Here is a 19,555-nt window from a genome sequence, read left to right on the forward strand (position 1 = left end):
TGTAATTCCACGCCTTGGGAGGCTGAGGTGAGTGGATTGCCTGAGCCCATGGGTCTGAGACTCGCCTGTTTTTATTTTTTAGAGACAGGATCTCACTCTGTCATCCAGGTGGGAGTGTCATGATACAACCATAGCTCACAGCAGCCTTGAATTCCAGAACTCAAGGAATTCGCCCACCTCAGCCCTCAGCCTCCCAAAGTGCTGAGATTATAGGCATGAGCCATCACACCTGGCCTAAAAATTTTTAATATCAAAGTAAAAGTTTGGCCAAGCCCAGTGGCTCACACCTATAATCCCAGCACTTTGGGAGGTGAAGGCAAGATGACTGCCTGAGCCTAGGGATTCAAGATCAGCCTGGGCAACTTGGCGAGACCTCATCTCTACAATCAATCAATCAATAAATAATTAGCTGGGTGTGCTGGCGCATGCCTGTAGTTCCAGCAACTTGGAAGGCTGAGGCAGAAGGCTCACCTAAGTCCAGCAGATCAAGGCTGAAGTGGCATGAGCGTGCCACTGCATTCCAGCCTGGGTGACACAGTGAGAATACGACACAAAAAAATAAAAAGTAAAAAAGGAAATGTTCATAAAAAACCTGGAATACACAGCAAAATATAAATTATCCATAATGTTATAATTGAGAAATAACCACTCTCAGTATGCTGGCACACTACCTAATCCATTAAAACCACTCGACACAGCTGACATACCATAATGGGCACCTTTCCTGAGTTTCCCACCTAGCATGACGTGGTAGCCTTTCTCCCATGAGTGGAAGCTTCAGAAAGGAGCTCAGGACCCCAAAGGCAGACCCAGCAATAAGGATACAGATGAGGAAGCCCCAAGAGGGTCTTGGGGAGGTGGGTTCCTTCAGTGGGAGCCCCATAGGTCAGACCCAGGAAGGGCCCAGCCCCCAGAACTGCCATCTGGAGCAGCCACCACATGACAGGAGCTTTCTACACAGCTGCCTCTGCACAAGTTCTCATTCTCCAACCATGAAACCTCCCATTTGGGGAGTGGCCAGGACAGAGCTGCTTCCTATAAAAACCCACAAGAGAGCCAGGCATGGTGGCTCACGCCTGTAAACCCAGCACTTTGGGAGGTGGAGGAAACAGGACTGCCTGAGCCCTGTTGGCTCAGCTTAGGAAGACCAGCTTGGGAAACTTGGTGAGACCTTGTCTCTGCAGTAAGTTTAAACAAATTAGCTGGGCGTGGTGGTGTGTGCTTGTGATTCTGGCTACTCGGAGGGCTGAGGTGGAAGGATCACCTGAGCTCAGGAGGTGGAGGCTGCAGTGGCCATGAGCGTGCTACTGCACTCCAGCCTAGTCAACTAAAAAAATTAAAAACAAACAAAAAAACCCACGAGAGAGTTCTAGAGAAGTCAATAGTCTGCCCCACCTCAGCCAGTGCTGGACACAGGCGGGTGCCATGGAGGGAGGTCAGCTCTAGCTGGGACTGGGTGCAGGAGCCTATTGGGAGTCTGAGACTGAGGAAAGGGGGGCCGCCTGCCCTTCTGTCAGGCGCCAGAAATGAGATGGGTAAGTGAGGCGGGGTCTCCTGCTCAGGGGACGATTGGCTGTCTGAGTCTAGCCTGCCCACTGCCCCATGTGGGCCTCACACAACTGCAAGCAGTCTCTGCCCTTCTGGGAGAACAGTGCTCATAACCAGAGCCTCCCTGTCCATAGCCAGGACAGCCAGGTGTGCCACAGAAGGTTTCTCCCATGACTTGTCTGGAGGACAGTCAAGGCTCACTTAATGTCCCAGGGAACTTAGATCATCCTCACGTGGAGGTGTCTCCAGCCAAGAAATGCCCTCCAGAGAACACTGTGTTGCCTGTGAAGGTGACAGCCTCCCTCCTGGGGATGTGGACTCCGGGCCTTCCTCCTGGGAAAATCCAGCCTAGGGGGTGCAGAGACAGCTCTCACCCTGTAAACTAAAGCTGTGCCAAGGCCCCAGCACCATGGACAGGGCAGATGCCATGCGCCCAAATACCATGGCACCCCTGCTCCCACTGCCACAGCGCATGGCACGGCCTGTGTGGGGCCTTCGGGAGGGGCTGGGAAGCAGGCAGGCAGGCCTTTCTCACCCGTGGCCAGCCCTCCGGTGCCTGCAGACCTCCCTCTCGCCCTCAATGATCCACTGCATGATCTTCTGGTTCTTCTCCGTGTCCTCTGAAGGGCCTGGCACCTCAGCACTGGCACTCCTCCCGAACTCAGTCTTCTTGGCGTTTCTCTTGGAAGGCACGCTCACTTTCCCACTGCAAAAGTAAGACCCATGGTCGAGCCCAGCCTCTATGGTGGCTGTGCGCCCTCGGCCTGTGGAAGGGACTCTGTTGTCGCTCGAGGACCAGCCCACGTATTGCCAGTGCCTGCTCCCCATGTGTAGGTGGGGTCTGTTTCATCTTCAGATACACTGTAGGAGTTGGCGGAGTCAATACCCAGGGCTGGAGCAGGGTCGCTGCATCCCAAGACCACTTCCCACCCTGACACATTCTCCACGTAGCTGCCTGGCCTGAGCTCCCAGCAGAGGCCACTCCTGCCCTGGCAGCGCCCCAGGTTTCCTGTGAGTCAACAGGATGCTCTGGCTTCCCATGAGGACACACCCCCACTTCTTCCTGGGAAGGTCCTGGGGGACACAGGTGAGGGTGGAGAGAAAGCCACATGGCTGGCAGTATACTCACCTGTGGGCCAGGCCATCACTGGCAGTAGGGGCAGCACCCACACTCTCTGAGTAGCTGCGGGGCTTTGCCCCATGACCATGCGGCTCTGAACCCCAAGCAAAACTGCCGGGGGCCCTGCGGGTGGCCTCAGCCTCCTGTTCCTTGGGCCTGGCTGTGCTGTGATGGACGTGGTGGTGGACATGCCGGTGGTGGTGCAGGCCAACTGCATCCAGCTTCGCCGCTGACTTGGGCACGTGTTTCCCATGCCCAGAGACTGAAGCCCCCAGAGTTGCCATCTTGGCCACATGCCCACTGTCTGGGGAACGGTGGCCAGGCCCAGGTGACTGGCAGCCTGGTGTCCGCAGGACCCGCTGCACATGCTCATCCAGGATGCTCTCAGGGTTCTCCTCATGTGCATCTCGGAGGCCTGTGCAGCCCACATCCACGTAGCGGGGCGGGAAGTGGTGCCAGGCGGGGGCAGGAGGTAGCTTGTGAATCGCCCCTGGGGGGCCCAAGGATAGGTCACCATCCTCACCTTCCTCCTCCTGTGTGGGGACAAGGCAGCATTGTCACCTCCCAGCACCCGCCATGCTGGGAAAACTTTACACGTGGAGAAGCAAACAGATGGGCCTATGACCCTGGGTGCCACATGGCTGGGAGTCCAAGCGCTCCACTGATCCCAGTTCCCAGCGGGCTCAGCCACAGGTGGTAGGGCAGGAGGGTGGAGAGGTGGAACAAGGGCCGATAAATGTGGCCTGACTGCCATGCACAGGAGGCTCAAGGACACAGCACCAGCATCGGCCGTGGACACAGAGACAGTGTCACAGACTCAGCTTTCTATTTTTCTTTCTATTGAGTTTTTTATTCCTTCACTCTCCTGCCATGAACACACTCCACACTACCCCTTAGGAGGGAATACTGCCCTTCCACAGAGGCATGTCTTACTCCTGCATGCTGTGCTTCTTAAAATGTTCACACGTTAAGCTAGTGGAACCCTGTGACTCCTTAAGAGTTGGCAGAAGCCGGGCTCGGTGGCTCAGCCTGTAATCCTGCGCCTTTGGGAGGCTGAGGTGAGTGGATTACCTGAGCCTGTGGATTCGAGACCCGCCTGGGCAGGTGAGACCTCATCTCTACAATAAATCAAAAAATCAGCCGGGCATGGTAGCACGCGCCTGTAATTCCGGCTACTTGGAAGGCTGAGGCGGAAGGATAGCCGGAGCCCAGCAGGTCGAGGCTGTGGTGGCCAGGAGCGGCCACTGCACTCCAGTCTGGGCGACGGAGTGAGACTCCAACTCAAAAAAAAGAGAGTTGGCAGATGCAGAAGCTTATCAGTAAATGCAGAAACCACATCTCAGATGTACCTTCCCGTCTTGCTGGGCTAACAAGCAGGTGGAAGCCAGGGAATGTGGTATTAGTAGAAAGGAGAAGCTACCCTTTGTTTCAGCAGAGCCCAGTCCCCAGCACTCAGTACCAGATTCCTCACACATGCGCTGGTACCCAGATGCAGTCAGCAAAGGCATCCTGGAGCTGATGCCCAGGCTGGAAAGTGATACTAAAAGGCCAGGCAGAAGGAGGGGTGTCAGGAGACAGATTGGTGGGGTCCCTGTCTGCTCTGCAGGACTGAAGGGCCTGGGGACCCTGGGGTGAGTCCCAGCCGAGACCAAACACTGGAGTGTGGTACCCTCTGCCCTCCACGTCCACAGAGACGGCTCTGCACATGGAGGGCTCTGGAATCCTATGGATTAACTCAAATATTCAAATGGCTTTCATTTTTTGTGTTTTTCTTTCCCATTTTTCTTTTCTTTTTTTTTTTGAGTTGGAGTCTCACTCTGTTGCCCAGGCTGGAGTACAGTGGCATACTCACGGCCACTCCAGCATCAACCTGCTAGGCTCCGGCAATCCTTCCAAGTAGACAGAACTACAGGAGTGTACTACCACACCCGGCTAATTCTTGATTTATTGTAGAGATGAGGTCTCGCCAAGTTGCCCGGGCTGGTCTCAAACCTGCGGGCTCAGGCAATCCACTCGCCTCGGCCTCCCAAAGTGCTGGGGTTACAGGCTGTGCCACTGAACCTGGCCCCCATTTTTCAATGAAAATAAATTACTTAAAAAATCTGCAGCTAGCCGGGCTCGGTGGCTCAGCCTGTAATCCCGCGCCTTGGGAGGCTGAGGTGAGTGGATTGCCTGAGCTCACGGGTTCGAGACCCGCCTGGGCAGCGAGACCTCATCTCTACAATAAATCAAAAAATCAGCCAGGCATGGTAGCGCATACCTGTAATTCCGGCTACTTGGAAGTCTGATGCAGAAGGATCGCCAGAGCCCAGCAGGCGAGGCTGCAGTGGCCGGGAGCAGCCACTGCACTCCAGTCTGGGCAACTGAGTGAGACTCCAACTCAAAAAAAAAAAATCTGCAGCTATTTATTTAAAAAGGACCATTACTTATAGCACAATGTGCATAAATTACCAAACCCACTAGAACCGATTTGAGAGTACCTGCCAGCTGTTAGGAGACACATCCTGGGCAAGCAGGAGGCTAGGGATGTGAACTGAGCCTTCACCCACATGCAAAAGCTATGCAGGTCAGGACACATGGCAGCCCCAAAGCCTGAGGGCCTCTGCCTGCAGATTCTTTCCTGAATCGAATGAGGGGTTGTTCATGCTGGCTGTTCTCTGCAATCCAAAAATGACGTCCAGCCCTTGGCAACACATGCCGCCCTGGACTGGGATGCTGCCTGGTACACCTGCGGTGTCACTGGGTTCCCCAGCTAGGGACAGAGCCAGGGACTCCATGGAGCGAGGGAGTTTTCGGAGTAGTCTCAGAAAAGCACATAGAACATCTCTCCTCTACCTGCCCTTATGAAGTCTCCTTGGCATGTTTGTTGGGTGGCCATGAGCACATGCAGCAGAGTCATGAAGAGCCGTGGGTAAAGACAGCTCCGCGTCTCAGTTGGGAGAGGGCTCCTCCCAGAGCACCTCTGCCTCATGAAGTGTGACCGTGCAGATCGGTCACCACGCGGCCTATGCCGGGGCCTGCTGACCCATCCTTGGTATGTGGCGGGTCTGCTCCCAGTACCTGGTTTCCAGGCGGGGCTCTGAGAGGCTGACGGCCCCTCACTCGTCCTGCAAGGACCCCTGGAGGACTAGCCTCGTGTGCACACTCCCAGAAACCTGGATGCCACTGGGTGGCCTGGCTATGCCACAGCTCCCAGGGCCACCAGGTTGTCCTAGAGCAGTAAGAGGCAGGCCCTAAGGTGAAGTCTCACTCTCGCCACCACCAGAACCACACAGTGGGTAGCACGGCCTCGGCATGGCGCTGGCAGGCAGATGAGGCCCTGGTGAGGGGCCCTGGCCTGGATCTGAAACCTCAAGGACTTACTGAGACCCCACTCAGTGGACCATGGAGGCTAAGCCCTTGCCGGGCACCTGCCTCGGGGAGAGTTGCCTCCAACCTAGTGCTGGGAAAGAGGAGAGGGCACTGCTCTCCACAGGGTAAAGACAACCTACTACAGATGAAGATTTGTGTGTGTGTGTACACACCCCTCTCAGGGAACCCACCGTGCCCCCCCACTCTGACAGGCTCTGTGCTCTGCCAGCTGTCACAACAGGAGCCATGCTTGTCACTTCCAACCTGGCATCACATGACGGCCCAGAGCCCAGGATGCCACTGCATGGCACAGCCAGCCTCACTCCACGTCTACCCTGACACAGTGCCTCTGGACTCCAGGGGCACAGCTTGCAGGGGATCACGTGAGGGAAAGGGAAGGCCTCACCCGAGGGTCTCATGGGTCTGAGGAGGGCTGAGGCCCACATCCTACATAAGGGACCAAGTAGAGAAGCATCACATGATGAACTTTAACTGTGGAAGCTCACATATAAAATACATATATTCACAAAATACAGTCAAGAAAACGGAGGATCCTACCCAATGTGGTCACTAGCCTCCAGGAGGGATACACCCACTAAGAGACAAGGCGAGGCCTTTCTGGGAGCGACACAGCACATCAAGGGCCGTGCAATGGCCTTTGTGACCTGGTGAAGGCTGAGGAGGTGCACTGCTCGCTGTGGCCCCTGAGTACACATGGCGAGGAATCTCGGACCTCCTGGTTTCCTGCCTCATGAGGACGCCCACCCTGAAGAGGGAGCCTGGGAGGAGCCCGAGAGAGACAGCCAGGGGCTGGCACCTCTAGGCCCCCATGGGTACACAGGGGCAGTCAGGCCCCTTGGAGCCTGAGAAAGCCCGGAGGCCACTCACCATCCGCACGCGTTTCAGCCGTTCCTCCAGCTTCTCCTCAGCCTCCCGTGTGCGCTGCACAGCCTCCAGCCGGTGGATGAGCTCCTCGGCGAACTTCTGCGGCTCCACACGGATCTCCTTGGGTACCCGGTATGTGCGCTGTGAGGACATAGCCGTGAGACAGGCCACCTCCATGGCACAACCTCCATGGCGCGACCCCACCTGTGCCCATGGGCACATGGGTCCAAGGGCTACACAAGCAGGGGGTATGGAGGAAACTGCCTAGGAATCTCCATTTACTTAAGGAACATGCCCACTCTCCCCATCAGTGGGGAACCACCTTCCTCACCGCCTCCTTTGTTCCTTGCTGACCCAGAAGAGTCAAAGGTTTGGTAGGGCAGGCTCGGAACCCGCACGAGCCCCAGCCACACGGAGAGGCTCCCAGCATGACTGCTCACTGCTTGGGTCTGGGCGCAAAGACCACAACAGGTAGTGCAGCATAGCCAGGAAGCCCCAACAGGTACAAGCCCATAGTACCTCAGGGCTCACCTGTCCCTCACAGGACATCCCACATGGCTTGGCTCTGCTCTCGATAGTGCCCTGGCACATGTAGGGAGCAGGGATGGGACTCGGGGCACATTATAGGGATGGAGATCCCCAAAACCCAGAATGAGAAAAAAAAACCTGGGGATGATGGAACTCTGGAAGCCTGTCCTTTTTTTTTTTTTGAGTTGGAGTCTCACTCGGTTGCCCAGACTGGAGCGCAGTGGCCGCTCCCGGCCACCGCAGCCTCAACTTGCTGGGCTCCGGCGATCCTTCCGCCTCAGCCTTCCAAGTAGCTGGAACTACAGGTGCGCGCTACCACGCCCGGCTGATTTTTTGATTTATTGTAGAGATGAGGTCTCGCCAAGTTGCCCAGGCGGGTCTTGAACCCGTGAGCTCAGGCAATCCACTCACCTCAGTCTCCCAAGGTGCGGGATTACAGGCTGAGTCACCGAGGCCAGCTTTTTTTTTTTTTTTTTAAAAGATAAAAGTCTATAACACATTTTATAGTAACACACTGTGTAACTTTCCTGGGGGGGGGGTACTTTATTTTCAAATAATCTTAAACAGTGGCAAGAGTAAAACAATGACCTCCTGTCCACCTTCACCCAGATGCCCAAGTGCTGAGGCTCTGCCACATCTACCTTGTCATCCTTCACTGACGTATGTGCACACATGCTCTCACACACATGTGCTCACACACACTCTTTTCTGAACCAGTCAGGGTACACTTAGCAAAAGCAAAGTCATTCCACCACAGTACAATTCTGATGGAAAAATGGACCCTGATATGACACTATCTCATAGCAGATCTTATTCCAATTTTTCCAGGTGCCTCAGTAACATCCTGTAGAGCAGTGCATTTCTAAAATCTAAGCTGCCAAGGTCTAAGTGGGGAAGGACAGACCACCGGGTAGCTTCCATGTTACAGGGACAGGGTGGCAGCCGAGCGGAGGCCAAGGGCACATGGGGTGGAAGGCAACACCCATTGCATGGCAGCCCCTCCTGTCTTCCTGCCTTGGCTCTGGCAGGTATCTGCTCTGTGCCTGCTGTTTCTCATCCATAAGATGAAAATAATGGTCGTTTCCATGCCTCAGAAACATGGTGTGAGGTCCTGTAATCCTGTAATTTAGGAGGCCAAGGTGAGTGAACTGCCCACAGGTTCAAGACCAGCCCAGGCAATTTGGCGAGACCTCGCCTCCACAAAAAATAAAAAATTAGCTGGATGTGGTAGCACGCGCCTATAGTTCCGGCTGCTTGGAAGGGTGAGGCAGAAGGATCGCCTGAGCCCAGCAGGTCGATGCTGGGGTGGCCCTGAGTGTGGTACTGCACTCCAGTCTGGGAGACGGAGTGAGACTCCAACAACAATAACAAAAGAAACATGGTGTAAGGTTAGCCCAGAAAGTCACAGGGAGGACACCTGTAATCCCAGCTCAGAGAACACGTGGTGGTCGGGGCTCAGACAGAGGCTGGGATTGGAGCCAGGGGCAGAGGTGACTGCAGAAACTGTGACAAGCTTCACTTTGGGGGCTTGAAGCCTCACTCTGGAGCCAAGGGCAAGCCTAGATCACTGACTGATGCACTGGGGTGAGAGAGGTTTCTGCCAAGTCTGGGCTGTGCCTACCAACAGGTAGGGGTCTGTCCTGGATGGACTCAAGGGGGCCAGACCCAAGGAAGGAGCGGCTGGGGTATCAAGTGCTTCTGGAAGACCATCCTCCCCAACTGAGGCGTGTGCCTGTGTGGCATGGGGGGTGTGGGTAGCAGGATGTTCAGACGGACAGAGAGGCCCTTACCACCACTCTTTCCTGCTGAGCCTGTGCTGGCCGGTGGGCCCAGGGACCTGGGGACCAGGAGCCCTGCTGGCTGTCTGTGCATAGTGCCCAGTGAGGAAACACAGGAGCAGAGTGATACGCACAGGGCTGATTGCTAGTGGCACCGCAGGGACCCCACATAGGCATGGATGCATCCACATATACTGGGAGCCCATACAGAGAAGGGCTCATGGTCTGACCAGTCGGCAGCACAGAGACTAAGAACAGCATGGAGCGCCCATACCCAGACCCTCCACAAGCTCGGTAAGGGGCGCTCCATGCTTCCTCAGTGTGTTTCAGTCATGCTGACAAGTCCACTCTGGAAGGAGGACTTCAGGCAGCCCAGTAGACTGCTGTGTCACCAAGATTCTAGAACAGCAAAACTGTCAGATCATCAGATCTACGGAAGAAGGACAACTTTTCAGCTTTCAGGAATAGGAAAAAAATCAAAGGAAAAAGCCACTAAATCAAAAATTGAAACTTTTGAGGAATTAAAAAAGCCAAAAATGTAAACAGAAGAGGCCTTTCCCCCAGTTGTAGGGATTTCAGGGCCAGGTGCAGCAGAGCTAGGGTTGCGCCTGCCACATTCGCAGGCCTGTTCCTCGGGATCCCCTACGAGCCATGGGGGCTCCTGAGTGTCACAGGCCCACCAGAAAAATGGCGTTTCTCAAGCAAAACAAAGACTCTCCAGCAGAAGCAGGAGCACTATGGGACAGAATGGGCGAGCTGTCACTCACTTTTCAAAAAGCAGATACCACCAGTGCCTGGTTTAGGCAAAATCTGTGCCAGAGTTGGCTGGAGGTGACAACATGTCCAAGCATCCTTTTCTCAGACAAGCCAATGATTTGGAAATCAAAATCGACAGGAATGCAAGAAGACTCTTAGAAATCCTGGCTGAGAGTGTACCAATGACCCTGAAGCACCCATGGTCCCACACAGCGGCCGTGAACAACACAGTTCACTCTCAGATGCTGTGAGCACTGTGGGTAGAAGATGTTTCTCTCTTTTTTTTTTTTTTGAGTTGGAGTCTTACTCTGTCGCCCAGACTGGAATGCAGTGGCCGTTCCCGGCCACCGCAGCCTCAACCTGCTGGGCTCCGGCGATCCTTCCGCCTCAGCCTTCCGAGTAGCTGGAACTACAGGCGTGCACTACCACGCCCGGCTAATTTTTGATTTATTGTAGAGACGAGGTCCCGCCAAGTTGCCCGGGCGGGTCTCGAACCCGCGGGCTCAGGCAATCCACTCACCTCAGCCTCCCAAGGCGCGGGATTACAGGCTGAGCCACTGAGCCCAGCAGAAGATGTTTCTCTTATCTCCCAAGAAGTCTTTCCTGTCTGGCATCAACAAGTCAAAATAAGGAAAGATAACGATCATGTCCATCAACAGGTGCCCTGTGCAGATAGGGGAATGGGCTGCATCCCCCAACCCACGCAGCCCTGTGACATGTAGCCCAGTGAGGCCCAGATCAGGAGACACGACCACTACATATCCAGGAGGTGAAGATCTGGGAGCTCTGCAGCATGGAGGCCACGTGGTGACTCTGACCGTTCAGTCATAGCAAGGCTGATCCCTCAAATGCCATCGTAAACAAAGCAGTGCTCACAGTCATGCAGCATTGGGGAGGAAAGATGCCACCAGGCTTCTGCCAAAACCAGAAGGCCATGCAGGACCAGGCCTGGGCTCCCAGTTGCTGGGAGGCTCAGAACTGCTGTGTCCCAGAGACATACCTGGCTTCACAACAATGAAAGGGCTGCCAGGTGGGCACTGTGCAAGGAACGCTTCTTGCCACCATGCGCAAAGTGTATTCCTCAGGGGGCAGTGGGGGCTCTTCTGAACCGACAGTGCCTGATGGGCCCCAAAAGCCGCCTGCTTCTCTCCCCCTCCAGTCTGCAGGACCTGATCACGTGCAGGCGTCGCTCAGACCCCACACATGCGCCTAGAGCTGAGTCAAGCCCAAAGGAAGCCAGCAAGTGCCCTTCTGCAGGTCAGGGCCACCGCAGACCCATGTGGAACAGGGAAGACGCACAGGTTCACAGGGACAGGAGGGCCACAGGCCTTGGACCACAGAACTGGCACTTACAGGGATATGAGGCAGAGGCACCCGCCCGTTGACCTGGACGCTTTCCTGCATCTCCCTGCGGTGCTGTCTGCGGGTCCTGTATGGGGGGATCCCATCCCTGTTGGAGAAAGAAGCAGCCATTAGCTCAGAGGACGTGAGACCCCATGCAGCATGACATGGGTCCCGGCTGACCACCAGTCAGCAGGGCGACAGCCACAACTCACGGTGCAAGGCCCACGTTCTCGCCACCAATATGTGTGTGTAGTCACACACATGTACACACAGATAATGCACACCCATGTGTGCAGAGAACACATGCACATTCTTATGCACATGCTCACAGGCATGGGCACACGTGTGCACTCATATGGCAAGTGCATATGTACAAACACAAGCATTCACACATGACAGCAGTGCCAGAAGCGTAGTCACACTTGTTCTTCCAGCTGTTATTTCTTTTCTTTGAGTCAGAGTCTCACTGTCGCCCAAGCTGGAGTGTAGTGGTGCACTCATGGCTACCATAGCCTCCATCAGCTGATCCTTCTGCCTCAGCCTTTCAAGTAGCTGGAACCACAGGCATGTGCCACCACCTCTAGCAAATTTTTCAATTTACTGCAGAGATGAGGTCTACCCAGGTTGCCCAGGCTGGTTTCAAACCCCTGGCTCAGGCAATTATTTCACCTCCGTCTCCCAAAGTGCCAGGATTACAGGTGAATCACTGCAAGCGGCCCCAGCTGGTATTTCTTGAGCTTTTCGACAGAAGTTAGTTGTGCTGGCCTGCTTTCTAAGGTCAGATAGCTAAAACAGTTTTTATGTTTTCAAAGGGTGGGAGAAGAACACATGACAGGTTGAATGTGGATACAAAGCCTCCCGTGTTGACTGCTGGCCCTGTGTGAAACTTGTCTGCCGAACTCTGCTTCAGGGCCTGGACCAGAGCACAGTGTGCCCATCAGGGCCCATGGATGGGTGACTGGGCCAAGTGCTGCTCCCCTCCAGGAACAGGCAGAGCGGCATGACCTCAGGGAGGCATGAGGCCATGTTCTCACTTCACATGTTCTCCTCACAAACCCCTCAGGAGACCATCAAAGATACTAAGTGAAATGACAGCTGGTCTTGAGTAAACAGCACACCCCAGGGTGCAGATAATGCTTGCATGGCCATCATGTACTCAAGACAGCCATGGGCTTAGCACACAACTTGCCGCTCGGGTGCGTTCCTGAAGGCCACCCTCTTCCACCACAAAAGCTGCCCCAGGGACCAGCGTAGTGTGATGATGCCTGCCAGAGCTACTGGGAGATGTGGTGTGACTAGGGGAACCTGGGCCAGGCTGTTCAGTGGGCATCCCTGACCATTAGAACACCGCTGGGTGCTGAAGGCACTGGTGGGGCCAAGCTGTAGTCAGGGCTCAATGACAGTGTGTCACGAGGATGGGGAGTCAGGACAAGTGAGTCCAGACTTCCATCAATGTCTTTAATATGCCCAGGTTGGCCCAGATGTCCTGGAGCCACTACTTGTCTGCTTCTTGTTTTTGTTTCTTGGACTGGATGCTTGAAAGCTCCTCGGCCTCTGGGGACCAAGCACCGTCCCACTCCTACATAGATAATCTAGGACTCTGAGCACCTTGTAAACAGCCTGAGTGGCATGGAAGGTGGGGTCGGCACCCTCCAGGAATGATGAAGGCACCACCTTCCTCTCGCTGTTCATGTCTACAGAAGTATTTGCAGCCTTTTACATCCCAAGTTATTCGATGCTTCAGTACAAACCAAGATGAACAGAATATAAGGAAAAAAATAAAGATATGTTTATTTTAGATCCTCCCTTTAGGAAACATATGTCCTTTTCTTAGAGAGAATTAAGAGATTTTTTGAGAAAACTGCGTTGGCAGATGAAGGTTCACTGTAGTAACAGCTCCGGGAAGAAGGAAGCCCAGCACCACGGATGTGCCTGTCTGTGCTCTCTGGGTGCAACTGGCTTGGCACTTCACGTTCACGGTAGGTTCCAACTCCAGTAAGTCCAAGTAAGATGTGGCTAAAAGCATGTCAACATTTGGTCTGGAGGATTTAGATGACAAGAGAATGAAATAAACGAGAAGCATCACACACAGCTCAGCCCAAGGGGGCAGGAGCCGCTGTGGCATCACCCCCAAGCGGTTATTGTGGTGGGAAAACAGAGTGAGACACCTGGCCATGTGGGCTGCTGGATCCAGTTCAGAAACAGCATAACCACCTGTTTTGTTCACTTAAGAGGCAGGTGGCGGAACAATGTTTAAAGACAGACATATAGTCATAAAAAGAGGGGCAGGACCCACCGACTGGAAAGAAGTTCTTTCTCCTTTTTTTTTTTTGAGTCAGAGTCTCACTCTGTCACCCAGGCTAGAGTGCAGGAGCATGCTCATGGCCACTGCAGTCTTGACCTGCTGGGCTCAGGTGATCCTTGCAAGTAGCTGGAACTACAGGCACGTGTCACCATGCCTGGCTAATTTTTTGATTTTTATTGTAGAGACAAAATCTCGCCAAGGTGCCCAGGATGGTCTCAAACCCATGGGCTCAGGCAATCTTCGCCTCCACCTCCCAAAGTGCTAGGATTACAGGTGTGAGCTACCCCACACCTGGTTGCCCTTTCTCCTTCTTATCAAAACACACCTGCTTCTCCAAACTCTTCACATGAAGAAACAGCCTGGGCAGGGAAGATGTCACGGACCTGCTGACAATGCTGGGAGTGGTGGGACATGTAGGGGGGCCTGTGAGTAGTGGACAGTGGGCCTGAGCTGCTGGTGAGTCACGGCCACAGGCCTCCAATGCCCTGAAGAGATACTAGGGCCCCCAGGACTCGACCCCCAGCCTTGGCTATTACAGCTAGCCAGGTAACACATGGTGAACAGACCCGGGCAGGGGCAGGTCTGAGCTTCATGGGTAAACAAGCCAAGACCCAAAAAGCCTCCAGCAGGCTGGACACTGAGGTGACAAGGCTGTGTTCATGCCATCCGATGCTCACTGTGCACTTGGGCCCTAAAAAGCCACCTGTGAGACACAGGAAGGCAGCCATGAAGCAAGCACGTGCCTACCGAGAGGCGTCCCTGATGATGTGACAATGAAAGAATAACCTACCAACTGTCACCACAAGGGCAGGGGACCAGAGCTGCACCAAGAGACATGGGTTCAGATGCGATGTGCACGGGCTGGGCTGTCCCTGGGCCACTGAGGCGCTTGGCCCACAGTAGCCACAGAGACTTCCTGAACCCCTGCTCTTGGTCCCAAGCTGAGCAGATGACAAGGACAGCTCACCTGGTGGGACAGGGCCCTATACCATAACAGTGTAGACAGAAAAGCTGCCATTCAGGGACCATGTCTCTTGACACACCACTGGAGAGGCAATGGCTTGTGCTCATCTTTAAACTGAAAGCCCAGGACTATGAAAACCAGAGAAAACTGGAATCTCACGTGGTCCAGCCAGGCTCCCTGGAGTCTCCTATTCTGAGGTTCTAGAAGTACTGGTCGCAGAGAGAAGCAGAGCTCGAGGCTTAGTTCAGGTTAGGGTTCCTGTGTACCAGACGCACTAACACCACATTTGGGGACTGGAAACGGTTTTTGTGATGATGACAAAACCCAGGCAGTACTGCAGCGCCCAACGGCGCGGGACTTACACGCTGCTGTCCGTGAGGGATAGGGTGTCTGCGTCGCTGGACAGGCTCTGCTGCTCACTGTCGTTGGCGCTGGTGGCCGGGGCCAGGGCGTAGCCAGAGTTGACGTAGTAGGGATTGATGGGCTCCCGCCAGGATCCATACCTGCAAACAAGCAGGACACATTAGTAGCAGCTGCTGACAGCATCTTGCTGGCTGTTTCAGATCATCTGAGCACCTTAATGCACAAATTAGAAATGAAAGCAATTTGGGGAAAAGATACAGCAGAGAGGGCCAGAATCAACACCTCTCCTCCCGATCCTGCCCTTTCAGCGGGACAGGTAAAAGCCCTGGGCGTCTTTCCAGCTCTTCTCTCTGCTTCAGGTTGTTCTGGTGCACATACAGAGACTGTCATCTGGGTTTGTTCTCGCGTGTATAACTGAAACGAGAAGCAGATGCTCTGCTCCCTCCTCTACAGGGCAACTCAGAGAAGGCCCACAGTCCCTGCTGTTAGCCACAAAGTGAAGCTGGCCTCCCAGTGGCCCTCGGGTACTTCCAGCAGCAGAAGATGCCGGGTCAGGGTGAGGCCCATGGGGGCTGCAAGTCTGTGTACCACCACAGGGCCATGTTACCTCCTGCTGCCCTACCTGGCCCCAGCACTCTGGGGACTCACCCCATCTGCACCATGTGATTAGTCAGAAAATGATACTTCGCTTCAATCTGCATCTCCCTGATGAATAGTCAGGTTGGCGGTTTGGGGTATTTGCCATTTAAATGTCTTCCTCCTTATCTGTTCATACTATCTGTCCCTGCTCTGTGGGGTAGCTTATGAGTTTCTTCGTGATTACAGAAGTCTTCTTTTTTTTTTTGAGTTGAAGTCTCACTCTGTCACCCAGACTGGAGTGCAGTGGCCACTCCCGGCCACCGCAGCCTCGACCCGCTGGGCTCCGGCAATCCTTCCGCCTCAGCCTTCCAAGTAGCTGGAACTATAGGTGCACGCTACCACACCCGGCTAATTTTTTGATTTATTGTAGAGATGAGGTCTCGCCAAGTTGCCCAGGTGGGTCTCGAACCCACGGACTCAGGCAATCCACTCACCTCGGCCTCCCAAAGCACGGGATTACAGGCTGAGCCACCAAGCCTGGCCAATTACAGAAGTCTTTAAATATCCTTGCCATTAATCTCTGATTATACATGTGAAAGGTATTTTCTCCACGTCCATGATGGCAGTCTCCACTGCACCAGTGTGAAGCTGACATCACCACGCTGAGTCCTCTGAGGTCGGAGGCAGATCAACAGCAAGATGGCTGCACACACGCCTATGCGCAGTGTGATGCGATGGGCAGGAGCCCACAGAAGGGCACTCCAGATGCACATGGACCAGGGCAGTAGCCCAGATCCAAGGATGTGCACCACTCTCCAGCAGCACACAGGGCCTACTCACAGCTGCCCAGCCCAGAGCTGCTCTGGGGCCCAGGGGCACTAGCACACTCACGGGTGCCCCAGAGGAAATGCCCACACAGGGAAGTGGCATGGTAGCCCACACAGGCTACGCTGGCAGTCAAGGTTTCAACGTGGCCAGATAACTGATGATTGGGTGGGAGGTGGTTCAAACATCGCCTGAGCTCTAAGACAGGCCACCCTGTCCCCGCCCCTGTAGCAGGCTTGCTTCTGTGGAGGCTCCAGCCTAGCCTAGGGAGCCCAGGAGCTGAGCTGAGGCAGACACGGGAATGACTCAGAGGGTCCCAGGGATCTGCCTGTCCTCAGGACCCCACCTAGGCCTCGAGACTGCATCAGTCCCACAGACCCAGGTAGAGAGTGCACGATGCTCACACAGACTCGTGAGCTCTCGTCAATACCGCTTGTCTAGAGCAGTGGTAAGATGGGTGCCCTCACCAGAACCCAGGTTGGCATAACATGAAAAGCATCCTGGAAGCGGCCCCACAAAGAGGACCTCTGCAGAGAGTAGGGCGGGCCAGGGGAGGGGAGGATCCCCCCCAACACTCCCCCATCGGCCTGCCGCGAGCTGCCTCAGCCTCCCGCCTCAGACCAGCTGGCTTCAGGTGGGAGACCAGCCTCAACCTGTAATCTGAGCCGTGTCCATGGCAGGATGCTGGATCCAGACAGCAGGGACTGCACCAGCAGATACCACAGATACGTCACCGCTGGTATCCTGGAAGGTAAAATTGAGGGGTGTGGCTCGAGATCTTGCCTGTGTCTCCCAGGAGCATGAGCAGGTCTCCATCACCCCTGGGGACAAATGGGAAGAGCACAAACCACTCCAAGAAGCTGGAACACAGCACCCGGGGAAGAACCTGAGTGTGCAGGCCGTGGACAGCCCTGCCACAGAGCCCCACAGCCCACAGGAGTCGTCTGCACTGATCAGCAATCTCCATGGGGTGGAGTCTCTGGCCGCGTGTCAGAGTGGTCAATGATCATTATATGGGTCGGCATCAACTACAGGACCACCAGCCTGTGGACTCAAGTTCCGGGACAGAAGCTGCCCCCCACTCGATGCCTTCTGGTGGCTCCTCTCAGGGCCCTTTTGGAAAGGAGGCAGTGGCCTGAGTAAGTGCACATGGAATGGGGAGAGACGCCTGAGACAGGAGCAAGCCTGAGGGAGACTCAGCGCAGGCAACATGTGGCCTGGGTAGCGAGGCATAGCTTCCCAATGATGCGCCAAAGTGTCCTGCCAGACTTGTGGGGTGAACAGAAGCTGGACAAGCACCACTGAGCACAGGCGCCCGGGTAACCTCATGAGACACCTGCTGGCAGGGGTCAGCCCTACTCTATACCAGCTTACCACACAGACAGCAACCCCCTGGCAGCTACTGTGACAAGAGACCACCTACACCAGAAGGAGGAAGCGGTGCCCAAGGGAGCCGCCAGCACCCAGACACTCCAGGACCCTTGTATCTGACCCATGGAGGCCAAACAGCCACGACGAGCGTGCTACAGAAGCAGAGCGCACTGTGCCCACAATGGCAGCCTCCCTTGACAGGCCCTGTGTGAGTCTTTAGGGAAACATGCGCCATCGTGCCCTCGGTTCCTAAGCCCCACATCCCTCAGAGGATGAAGGGAGTCAGCAGCCCTTAGAGCCAACAGTCCTGAAGACACCAAGGTTGGCAGAGCCAAGCCCTGTCTGGTGAGTCCTGACATGCACCCGCTCCCGGGAAGCCAGCACCATACCTGCCACAGTGGGCACAGCCAGTACCCCTAAGTTTTCCGTGCTGCCTGAAGCTCATCCATCGTGACCCTGCACACCCTACCCCAGCTGTCACTGAAAGTTCACTCGCCTTTCTAGAATTCGACATAAACCGTATCGCGTAGGGAGGGGTGTCCCCCCTCTGCCCTGGCTCCCTCCACTCTGCCCGTGTCTATGATGCACCCACATGGCCATGTGGCCCACAGCACGGCCCTTCCACACCGACAGCATGCTGCAACAGAGTGTACCACGGTGTTTCCACCACTGCCTGGAAGTACAACTCTGAGTTGTGGTAGCGCGCCTCCAACAAGAAAGGGCTTCATAGCTGACGGAGTCTGCCGTGACACTGGCAGCTGGGCAGAGGCCAGTGCCCTGCCACCAGCAGGAGTGAGAGTCTGGACGTGGACCAGGTGCCCAGGGTTCCCAGGCCAGAGCTCTTCCCATTCCCTCAGGGACCACCGCAGGAACAGGAGGCCCCCACGCAAATCCAGTGACAGACGCTGCCAACCCTCAGCCTGCGCTTGGCCCAGTGCTTCTCAGGCATCTGCTCTGCGCCCAGGCTCTGTGGCTCTAGGAGGAGGATGAGAGGCCAGTCTCCCCACTATGTGGCCACTCTGTGTGAGTTCTGTGTTCCCCACACGACAGAGGTCAGTGACCAGAAGAAACAACCGAGGCGAGGCACTCAGAGAGGGAAGGTGGGCATCTCTTCCCTCCCAGCTAATAACAGCACAGAGGCTGCAAGGTGCCACATGCCAGACACGGACCGACAGAAAGGCCACATGTTTGGCTTTTGGCAGCAGGGACAATTTAAATGCCTGCTGCCCACATTCACGCACTCTTACACAACAAATAAATCACCCTTATACCCAAAGTCACAAAGTTTATATCTAAAAACATCATCAAAATTAGGCCAATGTCAGCTATAAAAATTTCTAGCCAGGTGCAGTGGCTCGCCTGTAATCCCAGCACTTTGGGAGGCAGAGGTGACAGGACTGCCTGAGCCCAGGGGTTTGAGACCAGCCTGGGCAACTTGGTGAGACCTCGCCTCTACAATAAATTAAAAAAATTAGCCGGGCATGGTGGTGCATGCCTGTAGTTTCAGCTACTAGGAAGGCTGAGGCAGAAGGATCGCATGAACCCAGCAGGTCGAGGCTGCAGTGGCCGTGAACATGACCCTGCACTCCAGCCTGGGTGATAGAGTGAGACTTCAACTAAAAAAAAAAAATCTATTTTACTTCCTCCTGGACAATGTGGCCTCTATGAAAGGATGAGTCAGCCAGGCTCGGTGGCTCAGCCTGTAATCCCGCGCCTTTGGGAGGCTGAGGTGAGTGGACTGCCTGAGCCCGCGGGTTTGAGACCCGCCTGGGCAACTTGGCGAGACCTCATCTCTACAATAAATCAAAAATTAGCTGGGCGTGGTAGCACGTGCCTCT

General features: G+C 55.0%; 1 protein-coding gene across 1 annotated transcript in view; it reads right to left on the reverse strand.

The window, feature by feature from the left end:
* AXIN1 (axin 1) overlaps window positions 1–15,082 on the reverse strand; it is a gene marked incomplete at its 5' end in the record, with an annotated part of 21,481 nt that extends 6,399 nt beyond the window's left edge. The window contains 5 exons of the mRNA XM_021717205.1: window positions 2,084–2,254; window positions 2,678–3,201; window positions 6,908–7,045; window positions 11,320–11,416; window positions 14,942–15,082. Coding sequence (XP_021572880.1) covers window positions 2,084–2,254; window positions 2,678–3,201; window positions 6,908–7,045; window positions 11,320–11,416; window positions 14,942–15,082 — 1,071 coding nt within the window. The remainder of the gene's footprint in view (window positions 1–2,083; window positions 2,255–2,677; window positions 3,202–6,907; window positions 7,046–11,319; window positions 11,417–14,941) is intronic.
* Window positions 15,083–19,555: the final 4,473 nt, after the last annotated feature.

Source organism: Carlito syrichta, unplaced genomic scaffold (assembly GCF_000164805.1).
Source record: "Carlito syrichta isolate Samal-C Ts95f unplaced genomic scaffold, Tarsius_syrichta-2.0.1 Scaffold107931, whole genome shotgun sequence".
In the NCBI taxonomy this organism is placed as follows: Eukaryota; Metazoa; Chordata; class Mammalia; order Primates; family Tarsiidae; genus Carlito; species Carlito syrichta.